Here is a 21426-nt window from a genome sequence, read left to right as displayed (position 1 = left end):
ACAATTTTAATCGAATTCCTCGCGAAATGTATTCTTGAAAATTTTATTGAAATTCGTCGAAAAAATTCAATTATTTATAAAAATTTGTTAATAAAATTCTTTATGAGGATTTAATTTTCAAAAATATTAATTTATTCAATAAATTATTAATTTTTTTAGTTAAATAATTGAATTCTCGTAAAATTTTCTAATACAAATTGTTTTAAAATGAATTTCCGTTTAATTTTTAGATAATAATTGAATGTTAAAAGTATTATAGGATGAATTTTCAAAAACAATTGAATTTTGAAAAAGTTTAATTGAATTTTTTTTTTGAAATTATTTCAAGTTTTTATTTTCTAAATATTTAATTGAAGAATTTCTGAATAATCGAAATTTTGTAAAATTGAATTGTAAACAAATGGATTTGAAACTTCTCAAGGAATTTTTGCAAAAAGGATTAAAAATAGTTAATAATTGGATTCTTTTGAAGAATTTTAATAATATTTTTGAAAATAATTACATTTTTGGAAGAATTTACTTAAAATTGTTTAAAAAATAATTGAAATCCTGTGAAGAATTTTATTATTCAAGAGAATAATTAAATTATTGCAACTAATTGTTATTACATTTTTTTAAATAATTGAAATCCTGGAAAAAATTTTATTATTTATGAAAATAATTGAATTTTTGAAGAATTTTATTAAATTTTTTTTAAATACCTAATTGAATTCTTTTCAGAATTTTCATTAAAATTGTAGATTTTGAAATTTTTTTGAATTTCAGCGAAGAATTTTTAATAATTTTGAAATGTAATTGAATTCTTTCAAAAAATATTTTGAAAATTAATTTAATTTGAATTAAATTTTTACAATGAATTTTATTACATTTTTTTAAAATAATTGATTTCATGAGAAAAAAATATGTATTACTTGTAGAAATAATTGAATTCATGAGAAGGATTTTATTGAAATTTTTGTAAATAATTTAATTTTTTTTTAATTTTATGGAAATTTAATTTATTATAAAACAAGAAGATATTAATTACTCCGAGTCTTCGACTCGGAGTGATTAATATTTTCTTGTTTTATAATAATATTTTTTAGGATCAGGGAAAAATTCAAAACTTTGTCTGAAAGTCAGTAAAAAACATAATTAATTTTTTGTGCTAACCCTGTAATAAATATTTAGCAGTTTTTTCTCTTGAATTTTGCATGACCGATTCTTTAGAGAATTAGACGAATTTTTAATCTTCATCCACCCGGTATATGAGTAAAGTCGACAGGTTAATTGAACATTCCGCGACTCGAAGTACTCACACGATCGTTGCAGACATGTGTTAATAGGGGGTTATCATCAAAAAATTTTTTTGGTTTTTTTTAATATAATTGTAAATATAGGTAATTTAAAATATTTTAGCGTTAGGAGTTTTAATTTTTTTAAAAGTTTACATATTAAAAATTTAATTTCAAATTTGCAAATATTTGAAAATATTCATGCTGGGAGAAAACGATTTTTATTGGCTGGTCGACCGTGACGTCATAGTCGTACACGACTGTCGCATGGTCGCATCGTCTGCTGCGTTTACTACTGTTAACCATTATATTTCTGAAATGAATTTCCTTTTTCAACGTGAATTTAATTGATTTATCGTGTGTGTAATTACATTTGTACAAATAAGTGAAAGTAAGATGCCTTGTAAATTGGACTCAGGATTTGAAAAAGCAGATTCGTCGAATTTGCCGAAAATATCAATTTTTATGGTTTGGGAGTACCTTGTAACTGATGACAGGTACAATGCTCCCGAAGTTCGAGGTGTAAAAGCTTCTGTGTAAGTATATGAGAATATTTTGCACAATTTTTTAAAATAAAAAAATAAACATCTTAATACGACTTTCAGAAATGCCAGAGAAAGTTACGGCGATTCCGCTATAGGTTATGTCAGCGTCAAACGACAGAATAATTTGTGTACTGTAAAAGGAAGAATTTGCCCTGAACATCGCGTTCGTCAAAAAGCTTATCAAGTATTAATGGAAGTTGATGAAGAAGAGGAGAAAATAAAAACTTTGAAATGTTTAGATTGTGCAGCATCAGAAGGTAATAAATCTAATAATTTTCCTGCTTAAATAATTTAAATAAATTCCTACACTTTAACCTGTTTTTTTTTCAATTCTCCGTAACTGTTATGTCCATTAATCGATTTTTTTCTACATTTTTAAGTTTGAAATTTATTTTAAAATATTACTTTGCAATATTGAAAATGAATTACATAATAAATTTTATTTTTTTCCTGACTGGATCACAGTATTTTTTAAAAACATTTAAATGAAAAAATAATTTTAACAACTTTTAATGAATTAATAATATTCATAATTTTAGGAGGATGTAAACATGGTGTTGCATTTTTAATGTGGGGTAATCGGAGATCTGAATCTGCTTCTCCCACTGACGTCGAGTGTTACTGGAAAAAACCAACGCTGTCAAATGTCGGAACATCTATGAAATTTATAACAGCCAGTGAAATGGCAAAATATTCTTTGACATCTGCTGAAGATTTTGGCGATAATTCGACATTTTTGCAAAAAGTTATTGCAGAAGCTGAAGCACGACAAGTAGACAGTCAGTTGTCACGATACACGATTACTTTAACAGAACGAGAGGTTCATTCATTGTCGATTCACCAACTGCTATCTGATTTTTGTTCGAATAACGAGGATTCCTTTGACGATTTTGTTAATTATGCTACGCAGAAAATGTTACAAAATTTGTGTATGCTGGCAGAAAATAAGACAAGAGATCAAAAAAACAATGTTTTGTGGCATGAATTAAGATTCGGACGAATAACAGCGTCAAATATTTATGAAGCTAGTAGATGTAAAACACCGGACGGTTCATTGGTCAAACGGATTATAGGAGCTGCAAAAACGTTTGATAATATGTACATGGAACGTGGAAGAAAATTGGAAGACCAAGTTATCGCAGAATTAAAAAAACAACTAGATGTAGATATTATTGAAACTGGATTATTTCTTCTTCCATCACGACCTATTTTCGGAGCTTCACCTGATGGTATGGGGGACGATTTTGTCGTAGAAGTGAAGTGTCCTAGTTCGTCTAAAACTGTGAAAAATTACATATCGGATGGTAAAATAAGCGATAAATGCAGGGGACAAATTAATTTGCAAATGATGTGTACCGGGAAGAAAAAAGGATTGTTTTGTGTGGCTGATCCGGATTTTGAAAAAAATAATCAAATCCAATTTATGTGGATTGAATATGAGGAAAAATACATTAGAGCCTTGATGAAAAAAGCGGAAAATTTTTGGAAGAATCATGTCTTTCCTATCTTACTAAATGCAATGGCACATTAAAATTTATCTGTAGGAAATTTATTAATTTCATGCAACGTTTATATTTTGAAGATAATTTATTGTTTAAGTTGTATAAATTTTTTTAAATAAAATTATAAAAATGGAAGTTTGTATTAATATTTCATAAAACTTACATTTAAAATTATGTCGATTTTTCCATTTCTGAATTTAAATACAAATATTTACAAGGGTTTTACACTCATTTTTTTATAATTGGTTTTTGAAAATTAATTAAACCTGCTGCAGTTTTTGAAATGTCGTCGACGTACGGTATTAAATTCCAATCCAGACATGCATGTGGTGATAACATTTTATACTCTCGAACTCTCCGTATCACTCTTTCGACGTGAATTCGTAAACTTGCCACACTCTTCGTTTTCAGTACATCACTTTTTGACGATTTGACGGAAGCAGAAACAGAAGGAGGACGCACTAATTTACATTTCTTTGTATTCAAAATAGTTTGAATCTGCTTGAATCCCCTGTCTGCCATTACACCACATTTTTCAGGAATAATGTCCATTATTCCACTTTCTTTGAAAATTTCAATGTCGCTCGTACGACCTCCGTAGCCAGGAGACATGAAGGAAACAAATCCATCTGGAGTGCATCCTATCAAATATTTTAAAGTGTTGCACTTTTTGTAATCTGACCAAGTTAAAGATTGCTGTATTGGATCAGATGGCTTTTCGATTTCGATTTCAAAGGCATCAACTATTATGCAAACCTGATTATAAGACGCACGAAATGGGATAGGTAAATTCTTTTTAATCAGAGTGGGATTCGGACAGAAGACAAGAGTTTTCAAATAATGAGCTAAGGGTTTAACAGTTTTTCGAAAAATTTTACTCGTTTGAGAAGTTAACAATCCAAAACGATCGCCCAATCTGCTGAATGTGTCATTTGTTTTAATTTTCATTAAAGTTAAAAGAATATTATCACTCGGACATCCAGTCGTAGATTCTAATAAATTAACAATCCACATCCAGTCATTAGTAATACCAGTATATTTTTTCGAATCCATACTAATAAAATATTTAGTTACTTTTAAAGCCGTTTCTTTCATGACTTTGTTTTTTTGTTTCTTATCATCGCTGCAAACGGAAGAGGTTTGAGTTGCACTGAGAGAAGATGGAAGTTTATATCCACTCGATGGATTTGTACTCAATGGATTCGTTGAACAAGATAGCAAACCTGAACTCGTATTGTCAGAAAAATCTTGAGTTTGTATTTTTACTTTATTTCCAGTAATTAAATCACACTGTACAGTTGCATCAGCAACATCTGGTTTGCACATAATAGATATACTATTATTTTCAGGCTTGCATAAAATTGATTTGCTTCGAACATGGGGTTTCACAAGATTTTGCTGAACTTGAACTCCAAAATCGCGAGACTGTTTTGAAAAATTCTGAACTGACGGAGATGTCGAATCTTCGGGCTGATAAGGTTCCATAAGTTTCTGTTGTGTTTTTATTTCAACATGAGAAGAATCCTGTAGAAAGTCCTTGATCGGTTGAGATGGCAAATCATTCTATAAATCACATAAAACATTATTATAATTTAAATTTTAAATCAAGCCTGGGATCAATTTTAAAGCTCATAAAAAGTCAGATGTATTTTATTGTTCAAAAATTTGCGAAAAAAATCAATTATTCCATTCTTAATAAAATAATTTAACTAAAATATTAATTTATTTAGAATTATAATTGAGTAAAATATTACATGGTGGCCACGGGTCAGGGAAAACCTGGAAGTCAGGGAAAAGTCAAGAAATTTTATAATTAGTCAGGGAAAAGTCAGGGAATTTTTTCATTGGTCAGGGAAATTTAAAAAAAATAAAAATTCTCCGATTTTTAGGGAGAAAATTCAAGAAAAAAAGGTCAGGGAAAATCAGAAAAGAGTCAGGGAAAAGTCAGGGAATTTTTTCGACTGATTTTAGTGGCCACCATGTATTAGTTAATTTTTATAAAATATTAAGTCAACTTTTATTTTTTACTAAGAATAATCCATAAAAATATATTTTTTTTAATTTTATGTAGAATAATTTTATTAAAAAAAATAAGGAAAAAGTGCAAAAATGTTGTACAATTCAAAGCCAGCAAAATTTTACTTCTAAATCAAAAATTAGGTAGCACACTTGTAAACTTACGCAATTACTTAAATCTGCTAAAATTGTGTTTGTTTTTCTTCGTTTGTTTAATATTTGTTCCTCGCTACTCAATTTTAAATTTTCCTTTTCCGAGCTGGACAATATCTCAGAAATTTCTCTTTTCCTGGTTAGCTTTTCTAAAGCAGAACGAGATGATTGTATCCAAGTTTTTACTCGATTAGGTTGACAGTCGAATTTGTGCGGTGTTATACCCTGTTTCAATTTTTTAGGAGCTCCCATTAAACAAAATCTTACATAATTGTCCATATCCTCCTTTAGCTAAAATGAATCCAAAGTTAAAAAATATAAATACCAATTATAATACATCTTTAAAGTTTTCAGTTTTTATTATTCTGAATTTTAAGGTTATGTTGAGTACTTTTCACTTGCATTACACATTAATGAACGAAATTTTTGCTTACACCTTAAAAAATAAAATTGAAAAATTTTACATTGAAAATACTTACATTAAAATGATCTTGACAACAGTAAAATTTTGATTTTATTGATGGTGTATCATTTCGTCTCGCAATTTGAAACCAATGTTTCCTGACGTTTTCAGTTTGAGGCACAAAAAAAAATAACTTTTCTGGTGTTTTGAATGTTGTACTTATACACTGAGGCACAAAACACGTTTTATATTTTTTGCTTTCCTGCATTTTGTATAAGTTTCGGAACAATACAATTTTGTTTTACAATTTTACATATAAAACTCACAACAGCAGTGTTCTGCACATACGACTATGACGTCACAATGCCCTTCGGAAGAACTCGGGTCTTTCCGGATCGTTTTCGGTATTTGAAAGTTATGTAAAATATTATTATTTAATTTTGTGCTTATTTGTCACTAAAAAATTCTGGGAAAAAAATTTTGTTATATAAATCTAACCTAATCTATCAATTAAATAAAAAAAATTTTTTGATGATAACTCCCTATTGGCTTTATTACGTAATGTTGGTTTCATTTCTCTCTTAATGCACGTCTGAAAACTCGAAAAAAAATTTGTTCTCATGTTACATTATCAAAGAAATATTCATGAAAAATTGATCCTAAAATACTCGGAAAGATTTCTTCCCTTCACCAAAAATTGACGAAAGTACGATTTTTTGAAATTAACTCTCTGAAATTTATTTTTTTTTATATTTTATGAAATGGATTTTTTGTAATTTTTTTTTTGAAATTTTATTTTTTTGTATGTTTAAAATTAAAACTAAATTTTTTGTAATTAATTTTTTGAAAAGTATTTCTTTGTAATTATTTTTTGAAATTAATTTCTTGCAATCATTTTTTTAAATTAATTTCTTTGTAATCATTTTTTATAAATTATTTTTTTCATTATTTTTTTATAATTATTTTATAAATTATTTTTTAAATTAATTTTTTTGGACTATTTTTTTTTTTTTTTGACAAATGTTTAATTTCCAATTGTCAATTTTCACTTGTTTTCTTTTTGTTTATTGTCGCATCTCCGATGAGAGTATCATTTTTCGAAAGAGATCACGATCTTTACTGATCTGTGAATTTTTTTATATTGTACACTGTAAATATAATAGTTCAAGAAAATAGAAAGCAAATCAGGTGAAGTGTTCTCGCATATCGGGTATTATATTATATATATATATATATATATATATATATATATATATATATATATATATATATATATATATATATATATATGTGCTTAATATTTTTTCTGATGCGAGAGTGTAGATTTGCAATCAATCTCACAGCGGGGCGATTATATACAGTAGAGTAATGTAATAAAAGAAAATTTGTGGGGAAATCCTTGTGATAGCAAGATTTATTTGAAATTTGCAACTTTTTTTGTTTCTGTTTGTTTTTATAATATTTCTTGAAATTCATACGATGTCATTAAAATATTTTCCCCATAAAATTCCAATGTGAAGATTATAATTTATGTTTCTTTATTCTTGAATTGGAATTTTTTTCAAGTTTAAAACAAATATTTTATTGGTATTTTTACAATTTTTTTTTTAAATGGAATGAATTATCGTTTATGATCAATGAGAGAAAAAAATATTTTTCCTGACTAAAAGAATAAAATTTTTTGATTACAAATATTTTTTATTAAAAAATTATTGATTAAAAGCTATGCAAAATATTTCTTATAGAAAAATTTATGTAAATTTAAATAGAAAAATATTCTTTCCGCATTTACTTGAATTTCAGTTTCTTCTTTTCTTTTTTCTCTTCTTTTCCTTCTTTTTTCACACGAAATATGCGAGCGAGAATCTAAATCTCTCTCGTATATGATTCTTTAAAATGAAAGAAAAAAAAATGTATCACGCGAGCGGGACGGTGAAAATAATTTATGAGATAGAAATGAATCTATTTCTATTTTTAAATTACACTAGATGGAGATACATTTACATGAATTATAAGATTTGAACGGATAGTAATAAATATACGTATTACACGTGTAGACGACAACGATATGGTTGCGGGCCTTGAAATACTTTTTCCTTTCATTTTTTTTTCTCTTTTTTTGTCTTACGGAAATAATGCAACTTTTGATACAGATACGAATATATTTATACCTGGACAGGATGTACACTTCTTTATGTCGCGTCGCGTTCATTGAATGGAACGGTAATCGAATGACTACTCACTCTATAGATATTTATTTGCTTTTATACTATCAGGAAGAGAATCCGTCTTGGATTAAGTGTCAGTGTAATGGAAATTATACTATTAAGCTCGTCATTGTAATATTTATAAGTCTATTGGAAAATCTTTTATATACTTTTTTTAAAAATTATTATTATTATTATTATTATTATTATTATTATTATTCTACTTCTACTTCTTCTTTTTCTTTTTCTTCTCCTTCTTCTTATCTTCTTATCTTCTTATTATTATTAAAAAAAATACACACTTTAAATTTTTTAATAAAATTGAATTTTCGCAAAATTTTTTTGAAAATTTTGAAAAATAAGATTTTTGAAATTTTTCAATTTTGTTGTTCCAAGATAATTGAATTTTTATAAACAAATAATTAAAAATTTTTAAAGTAATTGAAGTTTTTTTTTACATTCTATTAAAAATATTTAAATTCTTTTAAAGAATTTTATTTAAATTTTTCGATAATCATCAAGGGAAGTTAGTCATCGTAATTATTTTATTTTTAAAAATTTCTTCGCAATATATTCAATTATTTTCATAAATAGCAAAACTCATTGCAGAATTTCAATTATTTTTAATACAATTTTAATCGAATTCCTCGAAAAATGTAATTACATTTTATATTCTTAAAAATTTTATTAAAATTCGTCGAAAGAATTCAATTCTTTCTAGAAACTGTAAAAAAATTCTTCTCAAGAATTCAATTATTTATATAAAAAACAAAATTCTTCAGATTTACTAAATTCTTGTGAATATTATTTTTAAAAAAATTCTTCACAAGAATTCAATTATTTTCATAAATTTTCATAAAATTCTAAAAAACAATTCAATTATTTTCAAAAGTAATAAAATTTGTCGCAGAAATTCAATTATGTTGGTTAAAAATTTTTTTAAATTCTCCTCAAAATTTCAATTATCTTTATAAATAATTCAATTATTGTTCTCCAGAATACAATTATTTTCAAAAATTTTAATAAAATTCTACACAAACATTTAATTATTTTCATAAATAATAACATTCTTTGAAAGGATTCAATTACTTTTATAAATAGAAAAATTCTTTGCAGAAATTCAATTAGTATCAATACATTTCAATAAAATTGAATTACTCAAAGTTTTAATTATAATTATGAACGGACAAGATTATTTTAAAAGGTTGAAAAATTCTTTGTTTAATTCAATTATTTTCCAAATTTTTAATTAAAATTATTAAAAAACCGGGAAAAATTAGAACAAAACCGTGAATTTTGTTGAACATAAATAGTAGTCACCCTGAATATTTTCATTACAATGAAAGTATAATAAATAAAATTATAATATATTACAATAAATAAATTTTATAAAATTATGTAGGAATATTAAAAAAAAGAATCATTAATACAAATTTATGTTGAATTTTTGAAGGGTATAAATTGCATAAATTATTGTAATTATATTACAAATATTATATTAAGTTTCTTAATTAATCTTTCTTTCAAAAGTTCGTCCCAATGGTATTTAGCCTAAAAATGACCCTAAAAAAGTAGACTAAATTTAGCCTCAGAAATAGCCTTAAAAATAACAAATAAAAAAAAGCCTAAATTTAACGAAAAGTATTATTTGTATTACATTATTTTTGTACTAATTTTCGATTTTTATTTTTGTTTCAGGTAAGCAATGAAAGAAAAAATTCTTGTTAAAAATGACTTTGACACACTAACAACGAACATTTGTGGTGAGTTTGAACAAAAAAAAAATTCTAGATTATTGCTGTTTTTTTTAAGCCGAGGAACTAGTCGATTGTTTTTTTTTTTATTTTATTTAGTCGTCTCTTTTATCGTTCCACTTGCGATGAAAACGAGAAAGACGATTTACTGATTCCGTTACTATAGTTGAAATGATGACTAACGGAGATTTCAGTTTACCTTAAAGATCAAATTTTTTTCATTGTCAATTTCGATGCAGAAAATTTTTATTCAATTTCATCATCGACTCTTGAGTTTTTATTGCAACTTTTTTCTATGTAAATTCTTCCCGTCTAATTGAAAAGTATAAAGTGGGAAATTTTGTATTATTATTTCGTGTATTGAATATTTTTTATTCTTCTGACAAAATTGAAGTCAAGCGAGTGTGAATTTGAGTTCAAAATTTTTTTCATTTTGAAAAAAAATCCAAATGGAAAAAAATTTAAATTGCAGTACATTTTTTATTGTAAATATCTTTGAATTTAAATATTTTCCCCCCTTGGAAGCAAATTTAATTATTCATTTCTAGAAGAAGAGAGAACAAAAGGAAAAAAAAAATTTATTCACGTTAGTTTCTTGGTAAAGAGGCATCACATTTTGAGGACAATGAATGTATTTTTAGGAAAATAGAGAGAAGAAAGGAAAATTAAAGTTTGATGCCTTTTTAGGAAGTCGCAATATAGCTTATTCATTACTGGTCGTAAAAAATGAAGCAGAATAACAGTAACGTAGGTCAGAGAACTGCTTAAAGGGGTAACGAGAAAAATAGGAAGGGAGGCAACAATAGTCGTTGAATGTTTCGTGGTCGAGAAACATTAACTTCCGTAAAACTTGCAGGTGCCTTCGTGCGAATCGAAGAGCCGCTAATTTTGCAAATTGGGTCTTGGCTTAACTCATAACTTTAATTGCTTACCGCAAACGTGACTAAAAATTCATAAAGAAAAAAAAATTATGAAAATAATAATAATAATAATAATTCTAAATTCAAGAATCATTTTTATTTTTACTAAATGTTTCTATTAGAAAAAGAAAAAATTGCTAACATAATTTTTATGTCTACTGAATGTAGAAAATTTTTTTCAGTGTAATTAATACAATAATTATATTAATTGTTAATTAATTGATTCGGAGAGATTGTTAACTTCTTCCACCTTTAATATATTAATTGTTGTATTAAACATTTACTTTAACGAGTTATGCAAAATTTTATTAACCTTTAGAGGGTGCAAATTTACCGGCCCTCTAAAGGTTAAATTTAATTTTCCATCAGTTAAAAATTTATTGAGTGAAAAATGCATTAGGTGTGGAATTGATAAATTTTTTTCCAAGAGAATTTAATAATTGGAAGTTACATTTTTATTTATGGGTCATGTGGAGGTTTAACCTTTTATTGTTGTTAAATTACTGACCTAGTATTACTATGTGTTACGTAGATAGATTTTATTGGAAATAATTGAGGCATTCTAATTCATTTTTTTTATTCAAATATGTTCTTTGATGAAAATTTTTTTATAGTTCAAAAAATTTCTGCTACTTTTTGAATTTTTTCAAAAAATTCTGATATTTTTTGATTTTCTACTATTTCTATTTTTTTTTTTTATTGTAATTTCTTAAAAATGTTTGTACATGTGAAAATGAAAGACATTTTTCCATAGTAAATACCTTGAAAGTTAGATTCAATTCATTTTCATTGAAGTTAATAAATTTTTTCCTTTTCAACGTTGGTTAGTTCCTATAAGTCAGAATCGCTGACAGTGTAAGGTTTTATGTAATCGTATAATGGAACGTGGGCGAGGTCTTCTATTGTGCTAGCAAAAAAAAAAAAAAAAGAAGAAGAAGAAGAGGGTGAGTCCCGGGGAGGAAAGTATAGATTTAAAATTCTGATTTCTTGAAATAATTTTAGTTTGTCTTTTGGGGCTTTTTCTTTTTTTAATTTTTGTCTTTTTGGCAAAAATTTCATTGAGAAAAAAAACGTGAAAAAAAATGTTTGAATCAACCAAATGAATGAATTGTCATCAAATATTTGTTTGGTTCAAGTAAACTTTTGCTTCGAGTGACTAAATTCTTTATTCGAAGGCAAAATTTATTAAACTGAACCAAATGATTCTATGAATCAAATAAATGTTTTTTTTAATTTAAATAGACTTTGGTTAAAACAAAAATAAGTTTTTTCTTGACAAAATAAAGTGTTTAATTAGTAAAATGTAATTACTTAAACATAATTTTTCTGAGTGGATAATTTTTATAAAATCCTTATAAATTATTTGTAAATAGTTAATAAAAAAATTGTTTAATAATTTATATTTGTAATTTTTTATAGAAGAGCATAAATTTTAGAATTAAAAGTATTAAAAAGAGAGAAGAAAATAAATTTATTTTTTAATAAAACAAAAAAAAAATGTTGAATGAATAATGGAAAAAAGTTTAATTTCTTTTTCAAGTGTAGGCTTTATAGAGTTGAATAGAATGATTTTGAAGAGATTTGTCTATGGTAATCGATATATCTTCATCGATTTGGAAACAGTATCCTATATTTAAAAACTCATCGTCATCGATGATTTTAAAGAGTCAATGAAGCGTTGAAAAAAAATGTTTATAGTGTTCTCTCAATTCTGGCTAGACCCAGTGTTTAAATCACTCGAGGATGATTTTGCGTTTTAGACTTTCTGGTCTCATTCCACTTTTTTTTTTCTTTATTATTACTTTTATGATAATGTAATACTCTACTGATTAGAATTTTATATTAATTCTCTCTCTCTCTTTTTCTCTAGACTAAATAAAATCATGACGTTAAGAAAGTGGTTTGTGTTTAAATAAATTTTCGTGTTTGGAGAAGAAATTAAATTTTGCTGCAATTTATTATTATTAAATAATTAAGTTCATTATAATAAATAATTGCAACTTGGCTACGAAATTAAATTATTACTCTTTTAAACAAATTTTAATTCAATTTGTTAAATTATTCAAAATTTTAAAAGATAGCAAAAAATTTTTAAAATTTTGAATAGTTTATGTTTTTTTTTGCACAATATATGTTTTTTTGCACAACAAACATTAAATTTGAACGCTACAAAAAACTAATAATCAATTTATGTTTCCAAGAAGAATTGCATTGAAAAAAAAGATTGTTGAATTATTAATAAACACTGTATAGTAAATTTTAGAAAAAAAGTACCAATTATCCCCGATTATGATGTTTAAAAAGTAATCAGTCTATAGGAGAGAAAAAATATAGATAAATGTACGTGATTGCGTATTAAAAAAAAACATTCACAGTCTTACGTAACTGCGGAAATCATGAATTACAATTGCGATAAATAGCAGTACGGTATGGCAAGTTTTGTTTCACTTTTGTTAGTGTATGGTAGTCGCTACTTTTCAAGGTCGAGTTGAAGGTCGATCGTAACCTGTTTTTCCTATAAAACGATCTATAAGGTTGTTGGTCCTAACCAAAAAATAATATTCGCTCAAAACTTATTCCCACGATTAAAGAAACGTATTTAGATAAACGTCTCATTTCAAAATTAAGAATTCACGTTTATATAGGAAAAAAAAGGATTTAAAAAAATTTATAATGGTATTCATAGAGGAATTAAAATTCTATCGTTTAGATGACAAAGTTGCAACTTTATCACCTTTGAGGCATTTTAATTTATTTTGCTTTATTTATTTTCGAACTGCTTTTTTTTAATATGTGGAAAGTTTTTAGGTTTTTTTTTATTAAAAATAAAAAAACCATAAAAACAAACTAAACAAACCAACAAATAATTTATAAATGGAAAAATATTCGATTTATGAAAGAGAAAAAAGAAAAAGGAAACCTTCTGAGGTTTTAAGGTTACTCTCAAAATTTTTTGTTTCGAAATTTGTAATTGGGGTTAAATTAGTCAAAATTGTGTTAAAATCTATCCAATTAACTGGTTAATAATAATAATAATAACTGGTTCGTTAAGATTTATTTTTTTAATGAGAAAGAGAAAAAGAAAAGAAATTTTATTTACGGTAAAAAAGTGAAGCAATAACGGAAATTTAGGTATTAGAGTCAGGTGTTTTAGCTTCCATGACTAAAATACTCATCCGCTGTTCGGTTCGTTTTTTGTTTTTGCCGTTTCCTATTTTTCTTGCTTTAGTCGTCGTTTTTTTTTCGTCAAACCTTCACATTTCGGAGGACAACTAGTTCTAGGCTTTTTAAAAAATGCATTTGCCATATGTTATTTTTGTTGAACAAGCTTTAAATACTATATTTTCTGTCTCGACTGTTTGTGGAAAGAAACTTTTAAAGAAATCTTCATTTTGTAATTTGAAACTTATCTCTAGTTTTTATTTTAATTTTTCGATAATTAGATTTAAAAACGTTTCATTAATTTAGTCTTTTATCGACTTATATTAAAAAATTGCGACTTTTTCGACTTTTCTTTCAAATTTTGCAACAAAATGCCACATTTTTAGTATAAAATGTAACTTATTTCGATTCTTGTAGTGTGAAAAGTATAACTATAGACAAATCTTTGAAAGTTTATTTTTGAATAATTTTTCTAATTAAGTTTTTGAAATAAAATTAAAAAGATTTTGAATAATTGAAATTTTGTAAAATTTAATTGAGAATAAATAATTTTTTTCAAGTATTTTATTACAATTTTTGATAATTAACTTTTAAAGAAATTTAATTGAAAATTTTGAAAATAATTGAATTCTCAAAAATTTTAATAAAAATTCCTCCAGTGTAAATTTAATAAAAATGAAAATTATTGAAAATTAGGTTATAAAAATAATATTAAAGTATTTTTGAAAAAACAAATTTTCAGAATTTTTTCATTCTAATTTTTTCAAATTCAAATATTTTCGATTACATATTTCCGAAAATTTAAATACATACAAAAAATAACATTAAAAATTTTTGAGAATTATTTTTAACATTTTGGAGAAAATAATTGAACGAAGTAAATTAAAATTTTTTTTAAATTTACTTTTTTAGACTTAATAAAATTTTGGAGAAATCATTTATAATTAAGATTCTTCAAAAATTTGATTATTTTTTTTTTATTTTTTAAAAAACTCAATTATTTTGAAGAGATTTTATCAAACTTAAATTTATTTTCAAAGATTTTACCAAATTAAAATTATTTTTTAAAATATTTTTCCAAATTTCAATTTTTTGAACATATTTTAATTGTATGTAATTGTGAAAATATTATCTTTAAAAAATTATTTAGAAATATTTAAAAAAAATTAATTTTAAGAATTTCTTTATTAATGCTTATTTTTGAAAATATTCTATACCTTAATAATCTTTAAAGAGAAAAATGGACAGTTTCAATTGTTATAAAAACTTGCATTTTTGTATTGAAATAATTGAATTCTCGAAGAACTTTCGGAAAATTATTAAAAATTAATATAGATAATTGATTAAGAGATGAAATTTAGTTCAAAATTGTAGAAACTAATTAAATTTTGGAAGGGTTATATATGTAGTTGCAATTTTTAGAAATTATAAATTTCAGAAGTTGAAATTTTTAAAATTTTATTTCCCGTGAAAAAATAAATACGAAGTATTTAAATATTTATTTAGCAAAATTATTCGTGTTTTGATTAATTGAATTTAGAAATCAGTGAAGAATCAGGGAAATACAAAATAAAATTTTTTGTGACAACACTGAATTAAATAAATGACTTTTTCGACTTTGGAAAATTAAATTATTAAATTACTCTCTAAACTTGAATTATTAGTGATTGACTTTTTGCTTTTTAATTATTACACTTTACTAATTCAGGCCTCGGTTGTTATAACTTTTTCGACTTTTTTTTTTACTATTTTTCAAAAATGTTACAGGAAAAAATTTTCAAAGATTAGAGATTTATATTTTTCTTGGAGTGAAGAATATTTTTTTTGTTTGATGATCGATATTTATTGTGATCTGAGATCGTTAATTCTTCTCTTATTATTATTATTGCACAACTCCTCCCCCACCTTTATTTCTTCTCTACACTCCCACTGAACGTATTGTTTCTGCAGTTTTATATTTCAATCGAACCTGTACATTTAGAACAGGTTATCAAGTACATTTGCGATTTGAATCAGGTGATTCACTTGTTCTCCTAATCTTGTTTTTTTTATGTTCCTATAAATGTCTGAACGTTCAAATAAACAAAATTTATTTATTTTTTCTTCAAATTAAAAATTTATTGCAAAAATATTGTATGAAAATAAATCACGAATTTTCGAAGTATTAAATTTCAGTTTATTTTTTAATTATTGTAATTTTTGAAAAATAATTTTAATGAAAAATTAGTTTGAATTTAAATTCAAAAGTGAATTAAAAAAAATTTGTTCGATTGAGGGTAATTTAGAAAAAAATTTTCCGCTCCTTTAATTAAATTAAGTGCTACTGGGAATAAAACTAAAGTACACACATAATGAATGAAAGTAATACTGAGAAACTTAGCGACTGTCGAACTTACTCATCTCAAGTTTCGTGCGTACAAACACACGGACAGAATTTCCGTTTCCCCAAGTGAACTTGAACTTGCCATTGCACCTGGATGCATTGCATTCGTTTTTCCCATAGCACTGCGCATTATGAAAGTAGAAACCAGAGCATCGCAATAATTAGCATACTGCTTTTTTACATTTTACATATTTACATATTCATAAATTAATCAATTTTTTTCTCCATCTGTGCAGTAATTTTTTTCTACTTTTTTTTCCAATTTGTTTTCTAGAATTTAAAACTAAAATTCTTCTTGAAATCAATTATTTTTAATTACTTTTTAAAAACTTTTTTGAGAATTTTCAAATCCATTTACTTGCAATTAAATTTTATAAAATTTCGATTATTCGCAAATTCATTAATTAAATACATACATATTAGAAAATAAAAACCTCAAATAGTTTTAAAAAAAATCAACTATAAAGTTTTGCAAAAAAATTAATTCTACAGAATTGTTAGTTAAAAGTATGAAAAATTCAAATTTTCAAAAACTTTAATTTGTAACGTTTAAAAAACTCAATTATTTCTAAATTCATGCCATAATGCTTTTAACATTCAATTATTATCTAAACTTATAACTGAAATTCATTTTTAAATCAATTTTTATTAAAAAATTCTACGAGAATTCAATTATTTAAATACAAAAATAAATTAGTGAATAATTGAATATTTCTAAAAATTGAATACTTATTTTAAAGAATTTTATCAAAATTTTTTAAATAATTGAATTATTTCGACGAATTTTAATAAATATTAAATTTTGAAGAATAATTACATTTTTGGACGAAATAATTTAAAATTGTTTAAAAATAATTGAATTTCGAGAAGAATTGTTTTATAGGATATGAAAATAATTAAATTCCTACAAAGAATTCTTGCGAAAGATTTTATTATTTTTTAAAAATTATTCAATTCTTGCGTAGAATTTTATTAAATTTTTTTAAACAATTAAATTCACTTGAAAATTATTGCTTTATTTTATTTTTTAAGAAATTAATTTAAATCTTGCGAAGAATTTTATTTAAATTATTAAAAATAATTGTATTCTTGAGAAAAATTTTATTATTTATTAAAATAGTTGAACTTTTGACCAGAATTTTATTATTTAAAGAAAATTATTTAAATCTTGGGAAGAATTTTATTATGTTTTTTTAAAATAATTAAATTTCCGTTAAAATTTTTTTTATTTTTAAGAAATAACTGAATTGTTATGAAGAATTTCATTAAAATTTATAAAAATGATTAAATTCTCTCAAGAAATTTAATTAAAAATATATTGAAAATAATTATTAAATATATAAAATAATTATTATTCTTTGCCAAAGAATTTTAATAAAATTTTTTGAAAATAATTGAATTCCAAAAAAGAATTTTATTATTTATGAAAATAATTTAATTATTGCGAAGAAATTTGTAAATAATTGAATTTGTCTTTTTTGTTTAAACAAATTATTTTTGAAATGAACTATTACAATGAGAGGAATTAAACTAAAATGTTTCACTATAAAGGGAATTGTCTGTTTAGATTCTATATGGTAAATGACAACCGTTACAAGTTAATCGCGTTTAGGTTAGAGGTTGGATTTTATGCCATGAATGCGGAACTGTACATGAAAACCTTTAATTAGCTATAATGTAATTCAAACGAATATTACTTTAAATGTCACTCAAATTCGCGCTAATTGTGTATAATTATCTATCGGGCAAACATTATCCTTTATAACCTGAAAATTCATCCGATGGTAACGCCTTAAGCGTTTCTGACCTTTTCATTCATTATACAACGCCCTTATGCGAATAAATCGATTTCTTAATTAGTCTTTCATTAGATTTTTTTATTCAATTTTTCTAAATGTTCATGCTGAAATAATACTAAAAAAAATGTTAAATTAAAAAAAGTGTGGGTAGTATTAATATCTTTAATAATGGAATTTTTTATTTTATTAATCTTAATATTAATATTTGTAGAAATGGAAAATATTTTTTTATTTTTATTTTGTTTTACGTTTTTATCTTCTATTTAAAAAAATTTTTGAAAAACAAATTTTGGAAATCTACAAGTTGCTTTCTAAGTATGAATCAGTTAAAATTTTAACTTTAGATTTAGAGTGAATTTAATTAACAGAAAGGTCTGCCTTAAATTTTTTTCTTTTATTTATCTGTGTATAAATCTCGTACTTTGTTCAATGCGACATTTTTGGCTCGCGGTCAATTTTTTCAAAGAAAGAACATTTATTTTCAGATTCACTCTGTCATTGTTTTGCATCGCACTTTAAAGTAATTATATTAATGCACACAAGAAAATTAAAGACTGACGAATTTTTTTTAGTGGAAATGTAGCGTGTCATTTTTAAAAATTAGTAACAATTGCAATGTCGTATTCACTTTTTTCTATTTCATTGAAAATAATTACCTTTTGATTTTCTTAAAAGAAATGTAAAATATTTAGAAGTAATTAAATTTCAAACCATTTTTAAATTGAAATCATTGAAAATGTTAATTCTTGTAAAACTGTATCTATTAATATTCAAATTTTTATTTTTAAAAAACTATTAATTTATTATTTTCGTAAAAAATTATTAAAGTTTTGAATAATTTTATTTAAAATTTTTAACAAAAAAAAAATGAATTTTTGAAGAATTACGGTTGTAGTTCCTAAAAATAATTAAATTTCAAAAAGAAATTAGAAAATTAAAAGAAAAATTGAAAAATTAAATTATTATTTTTATTTTCAAAAATTTTAATATAATTCTTCGCAAGAATTCAATTATTTTTATATAAATAATAACATTCTTCGGAAGAATTCAATTATTTTTTTAAATAGTCAAATAAATCCTTCGTAAAAATTCAATTATTTTTATTAATAGTAAAACTCTTTGCAGGAATTCAATTATTTTCAAAACAATTTTAATTAAATTCCCCAGAAGAATTCAATATTTGAAACATTCTTTTACAGATTTTGAATAAATTTAATTATTTCCAAAAATCTTTAATAAATCCTTCAAAACAATTCAATTATTTTTATAAATAGTAAAATTTTTCGCAAAAATTTAATAATTTCTATAAATAGTAAAACTCTTTGCAAGAATTCAATTATTTTCAAAACAATTTTAATTGAATTCCCTAGAAGAATTCAATTTTTAAAAAAAATTTAACAGATTTCAAATAAATTCAATCATTTTCTAAAATCTTCAATAAATCCTTCGAAACAGTTTAAATATTTTTATAAATAATAGTAAAATTTTTCGTAAGAATTCAAATATTTGTATAAATAGTAAAAATTTTTTGCACGAATTAAATTATTTTTAATCCAATGTAATTAAAATTACACGAAAGAATTTAATTATCTTCAAAAGTTTCCATAAAATTCAAGTTCAACAAGAATTTAAAATTCTCTAAAAATAATTAAATTATTCTCAAAATATTTTTAAAAAATTCTATACAAAAATTAAATTACTTTCAATGCAATTTTTAAATATATTCGTCAAAAAAATTAAAAGAATTCAATTATTTTCAAAAACTAATAAAATTCTTCTGATGAAATCAATTTTTTTGACTATATACTTAATTTTAATAAAATTCTTTACAGAAATTCAATTATTTTCGCGAAACAACTGTAATTGAATTTCTCGAAAGAATTTAATTATTTTCAAATGTTTCTATAAAATTCTTCAAAACAATTCAATTATTTCCTAAAATTTTAATAAATTCTTCAAAACATTTCAATTATTTGTATAAATAGTAAAATTCTTAGCAATAATTCAATTATTTTTTAGAAATAGTAAAATTCTTTGGAGAAATTCAATTTTTTTGAAAAAAATTTTAATACAATTCCTCGAAAGAATTTATTTATTTTCAAAAATATTAATAAAATTTCACAAAAGAATTCAATTATTTTCTAAAATTTTAATAAATCCTTTAAAAAAATTCAATTATTTTTATAAATAGGAAAATTCTTCTAAACATTTCAATTATTTTTATAAATAGTAAAATTCTTCGCAATAATTAAATTATTTTTAAAAATAATAGAATTTTAATAAAATTCTTCGCGGGAATTCAATTATTTTCATAAATAAAAACATTCTTCGAAGGAATTCAATTATTCTGTTCAAATTTTTTGTTAAGATTCTTTGCAAGAATTCAATGATTTTAAATATATTAATTTTAAAATTGCAAATATTTAACAAAAAAATATTGTAAATAAAAAATATTATGAAAATATAAAAAGATTTCAGGTGAAAAAAAAAAAATGTTTTCCCTTTCTTCATAGTTTTGAAGAACAAATAATAATGTACTTTCACTCATCAAGATTGCGTTAAATATGAGAAAAATGATAATTTTTTTCCTCCGCTAATTGCCAAACAATATGAAGAAGTGAAAAAAAAATTCTTTTGTATTCGTGCGCGAGCTTCCACATCGAATGTTTGATTAACGATTATTATTTTTTTTGTATGTTACAGGTAGGTGTATGACTCGTGATTGCCATGTTGCGTGAGTGTGAAACACTTTAAAGTAAGTAGACATTAACACACGTGTGCAGATATTCGGTCTCGATACGTATACATAATAGCAAAAGGTGCCTCAAGTTTTACCTGAGTTTGCGCTCACTGTAATTTATAAGTTCCGCGTGTGTTTTCCCGTTTTATCGGCTCATTCCAAATTGGCCTTGCAAGATCACATTATACAAATATATAGAAGGTATAATGTAAAGAGGAAATATTATTTATATTATTCAAATATAATCTGAAGTCGAAGGATAACATAAGTTCTTTAAAATGATTTTTTTTTCTTAATATTACATCCGTAGTAATTTTTTTATTAGGAGGAAAAATTCTTTTCTAATAGTCTCTGCATTTTTCTTTTCAAAACTATTTTTTTTTTCAAAACAAGTACGAAAGTAAATGTTGATTATTTTTACTCTTCGGTAAAATGGGTTTTTATATCAAAAATATTGAAAAAAATTTTTCATTGTTCATTTGGAACAATTTTTGAAAAAAATTTCTAATTCTCTCTAAATGGAAACTTTTTTCCGAAAAGCTCCCGCTTTTGAAAATGAAAAATTGTT

At 24.0% G+C, this 21426-nt stretch overlaps 3 protein-coding genes across 3 annotated transcripts in view; 2 read left to right on the top strand and 1 right to left on the bottom strand.

Moving 5' to 3' along the window:
• Positions 1-20982, top strand: part of LOC122512773 (U7 snRNA-associated Sm-like protein LSm10) — a 51327-nt gene extending 30345 nt beyond the window's left edge. The window contains exon 4 of the mRNA XM_043628831.1: positions 20822-20982. The gene's annotated coding sequence lies outside the window, so the exon portion shown is untranslated. The remainder of the gene's footprint in view (positions 1-20821) is intronic.
• On the top strand, positions 1545-3350 carry LOC122512804. Its single transcript, XM_043628873.1, has 3 exons — positions 1545-1810; positions 1880-2076; positions 2359-3350. The coding sequence occupies exons 1-3, from the start codon at positions 1671-1673 to the stop codon at positions 3348-3350; spliced, it is 1329 nt and encodes a 442-aa protein (XP_043484808.1). The 5' UTR covers positions 1545-1670.
• Positions 3550-6199, bottom strand: LOC122512803. The gene is made up of 3 exons (XM_043628872.1): positions 5970-6199; positions 5503-5781; positions 3550-4884 (listed from the first exon to the last, which is right to left on the bottom strand). Exons 1-3 carry the CDS (start codon positions 6159-6161, stop codon positions 3550-3552), a joined length of 1806 nt encoding a protein of 601 aa, XP_043484807.1. The 5' UTR covers positions 6162-6199.
• Positions 20983-21426: the final 444 nt, after the last annotated feature.

The sequence above is a fragment of the Leptopilina heterotoma genome, unplaced genomic scaffold (genome assembly GCF_015476425.1).
Source record: "Leptopilina heterotoma isolate Lh14 unplaced genomic scaffold, ASM1547642v1 Lhet_128, whole genome shotgun sequence".
Lineage (NCBI taxonomy): Eukaryota > Metazoa > Arthropoda > Insecta > Hymenoptera > Figitidae > Leptopilina > Leptopilina heterotoma.
This window is presented reverse-complemented; position numbering and strand designations above follow the sequence as displayed.

Excerpts from the sequence above, each read along its gene's own strand:
- LOC122512804 (XM_043628873.1), top strand. The coding sequence starts at position 1,671 with ATGCCTTGTAAATTGGACTCAGGATTTGAAAAAGCAGATTCGTCGAAT. Across the intron at positions 1,811-1,879 it reads CGAGGTGTAAAAGCTTCTGT|AAATGCCAGAGAAAGTTACG; the intron begins GTAAGTATATGA and ends TACGACTTTCAG. Across the intron at positions 2,077-2,358 it reads AGATTGTGCAGCATCAGAAG|GAGGATGTAAACATGGTGTT; the intron begins GTAATAAATCTA and ends TCATAATTTTAG.
- LOC122512803 (XM_043628872.1), bottom strand. The coding sequence starts at position 6,161 with ATGCAGGAAAGCAAAAAATATAAAACGTGTTTTGTGCCTCAGTGTATA. Across the intron at positions 5,782-5,969 it reads GTTGTCAAGATCATTTTAAT|CTAAAGGAGGATATGGACAA; the intron begins GTAAGTATTTTC and ends GATTCATTTTAG. Across the intron at positions 4,885-5,502 it reads TAGCAGATTTAAGTAATTGC|AATGATTTGCCATCTCAACC; the intron begins GTAAGTTTACAA and ends TGTGATTTATAG.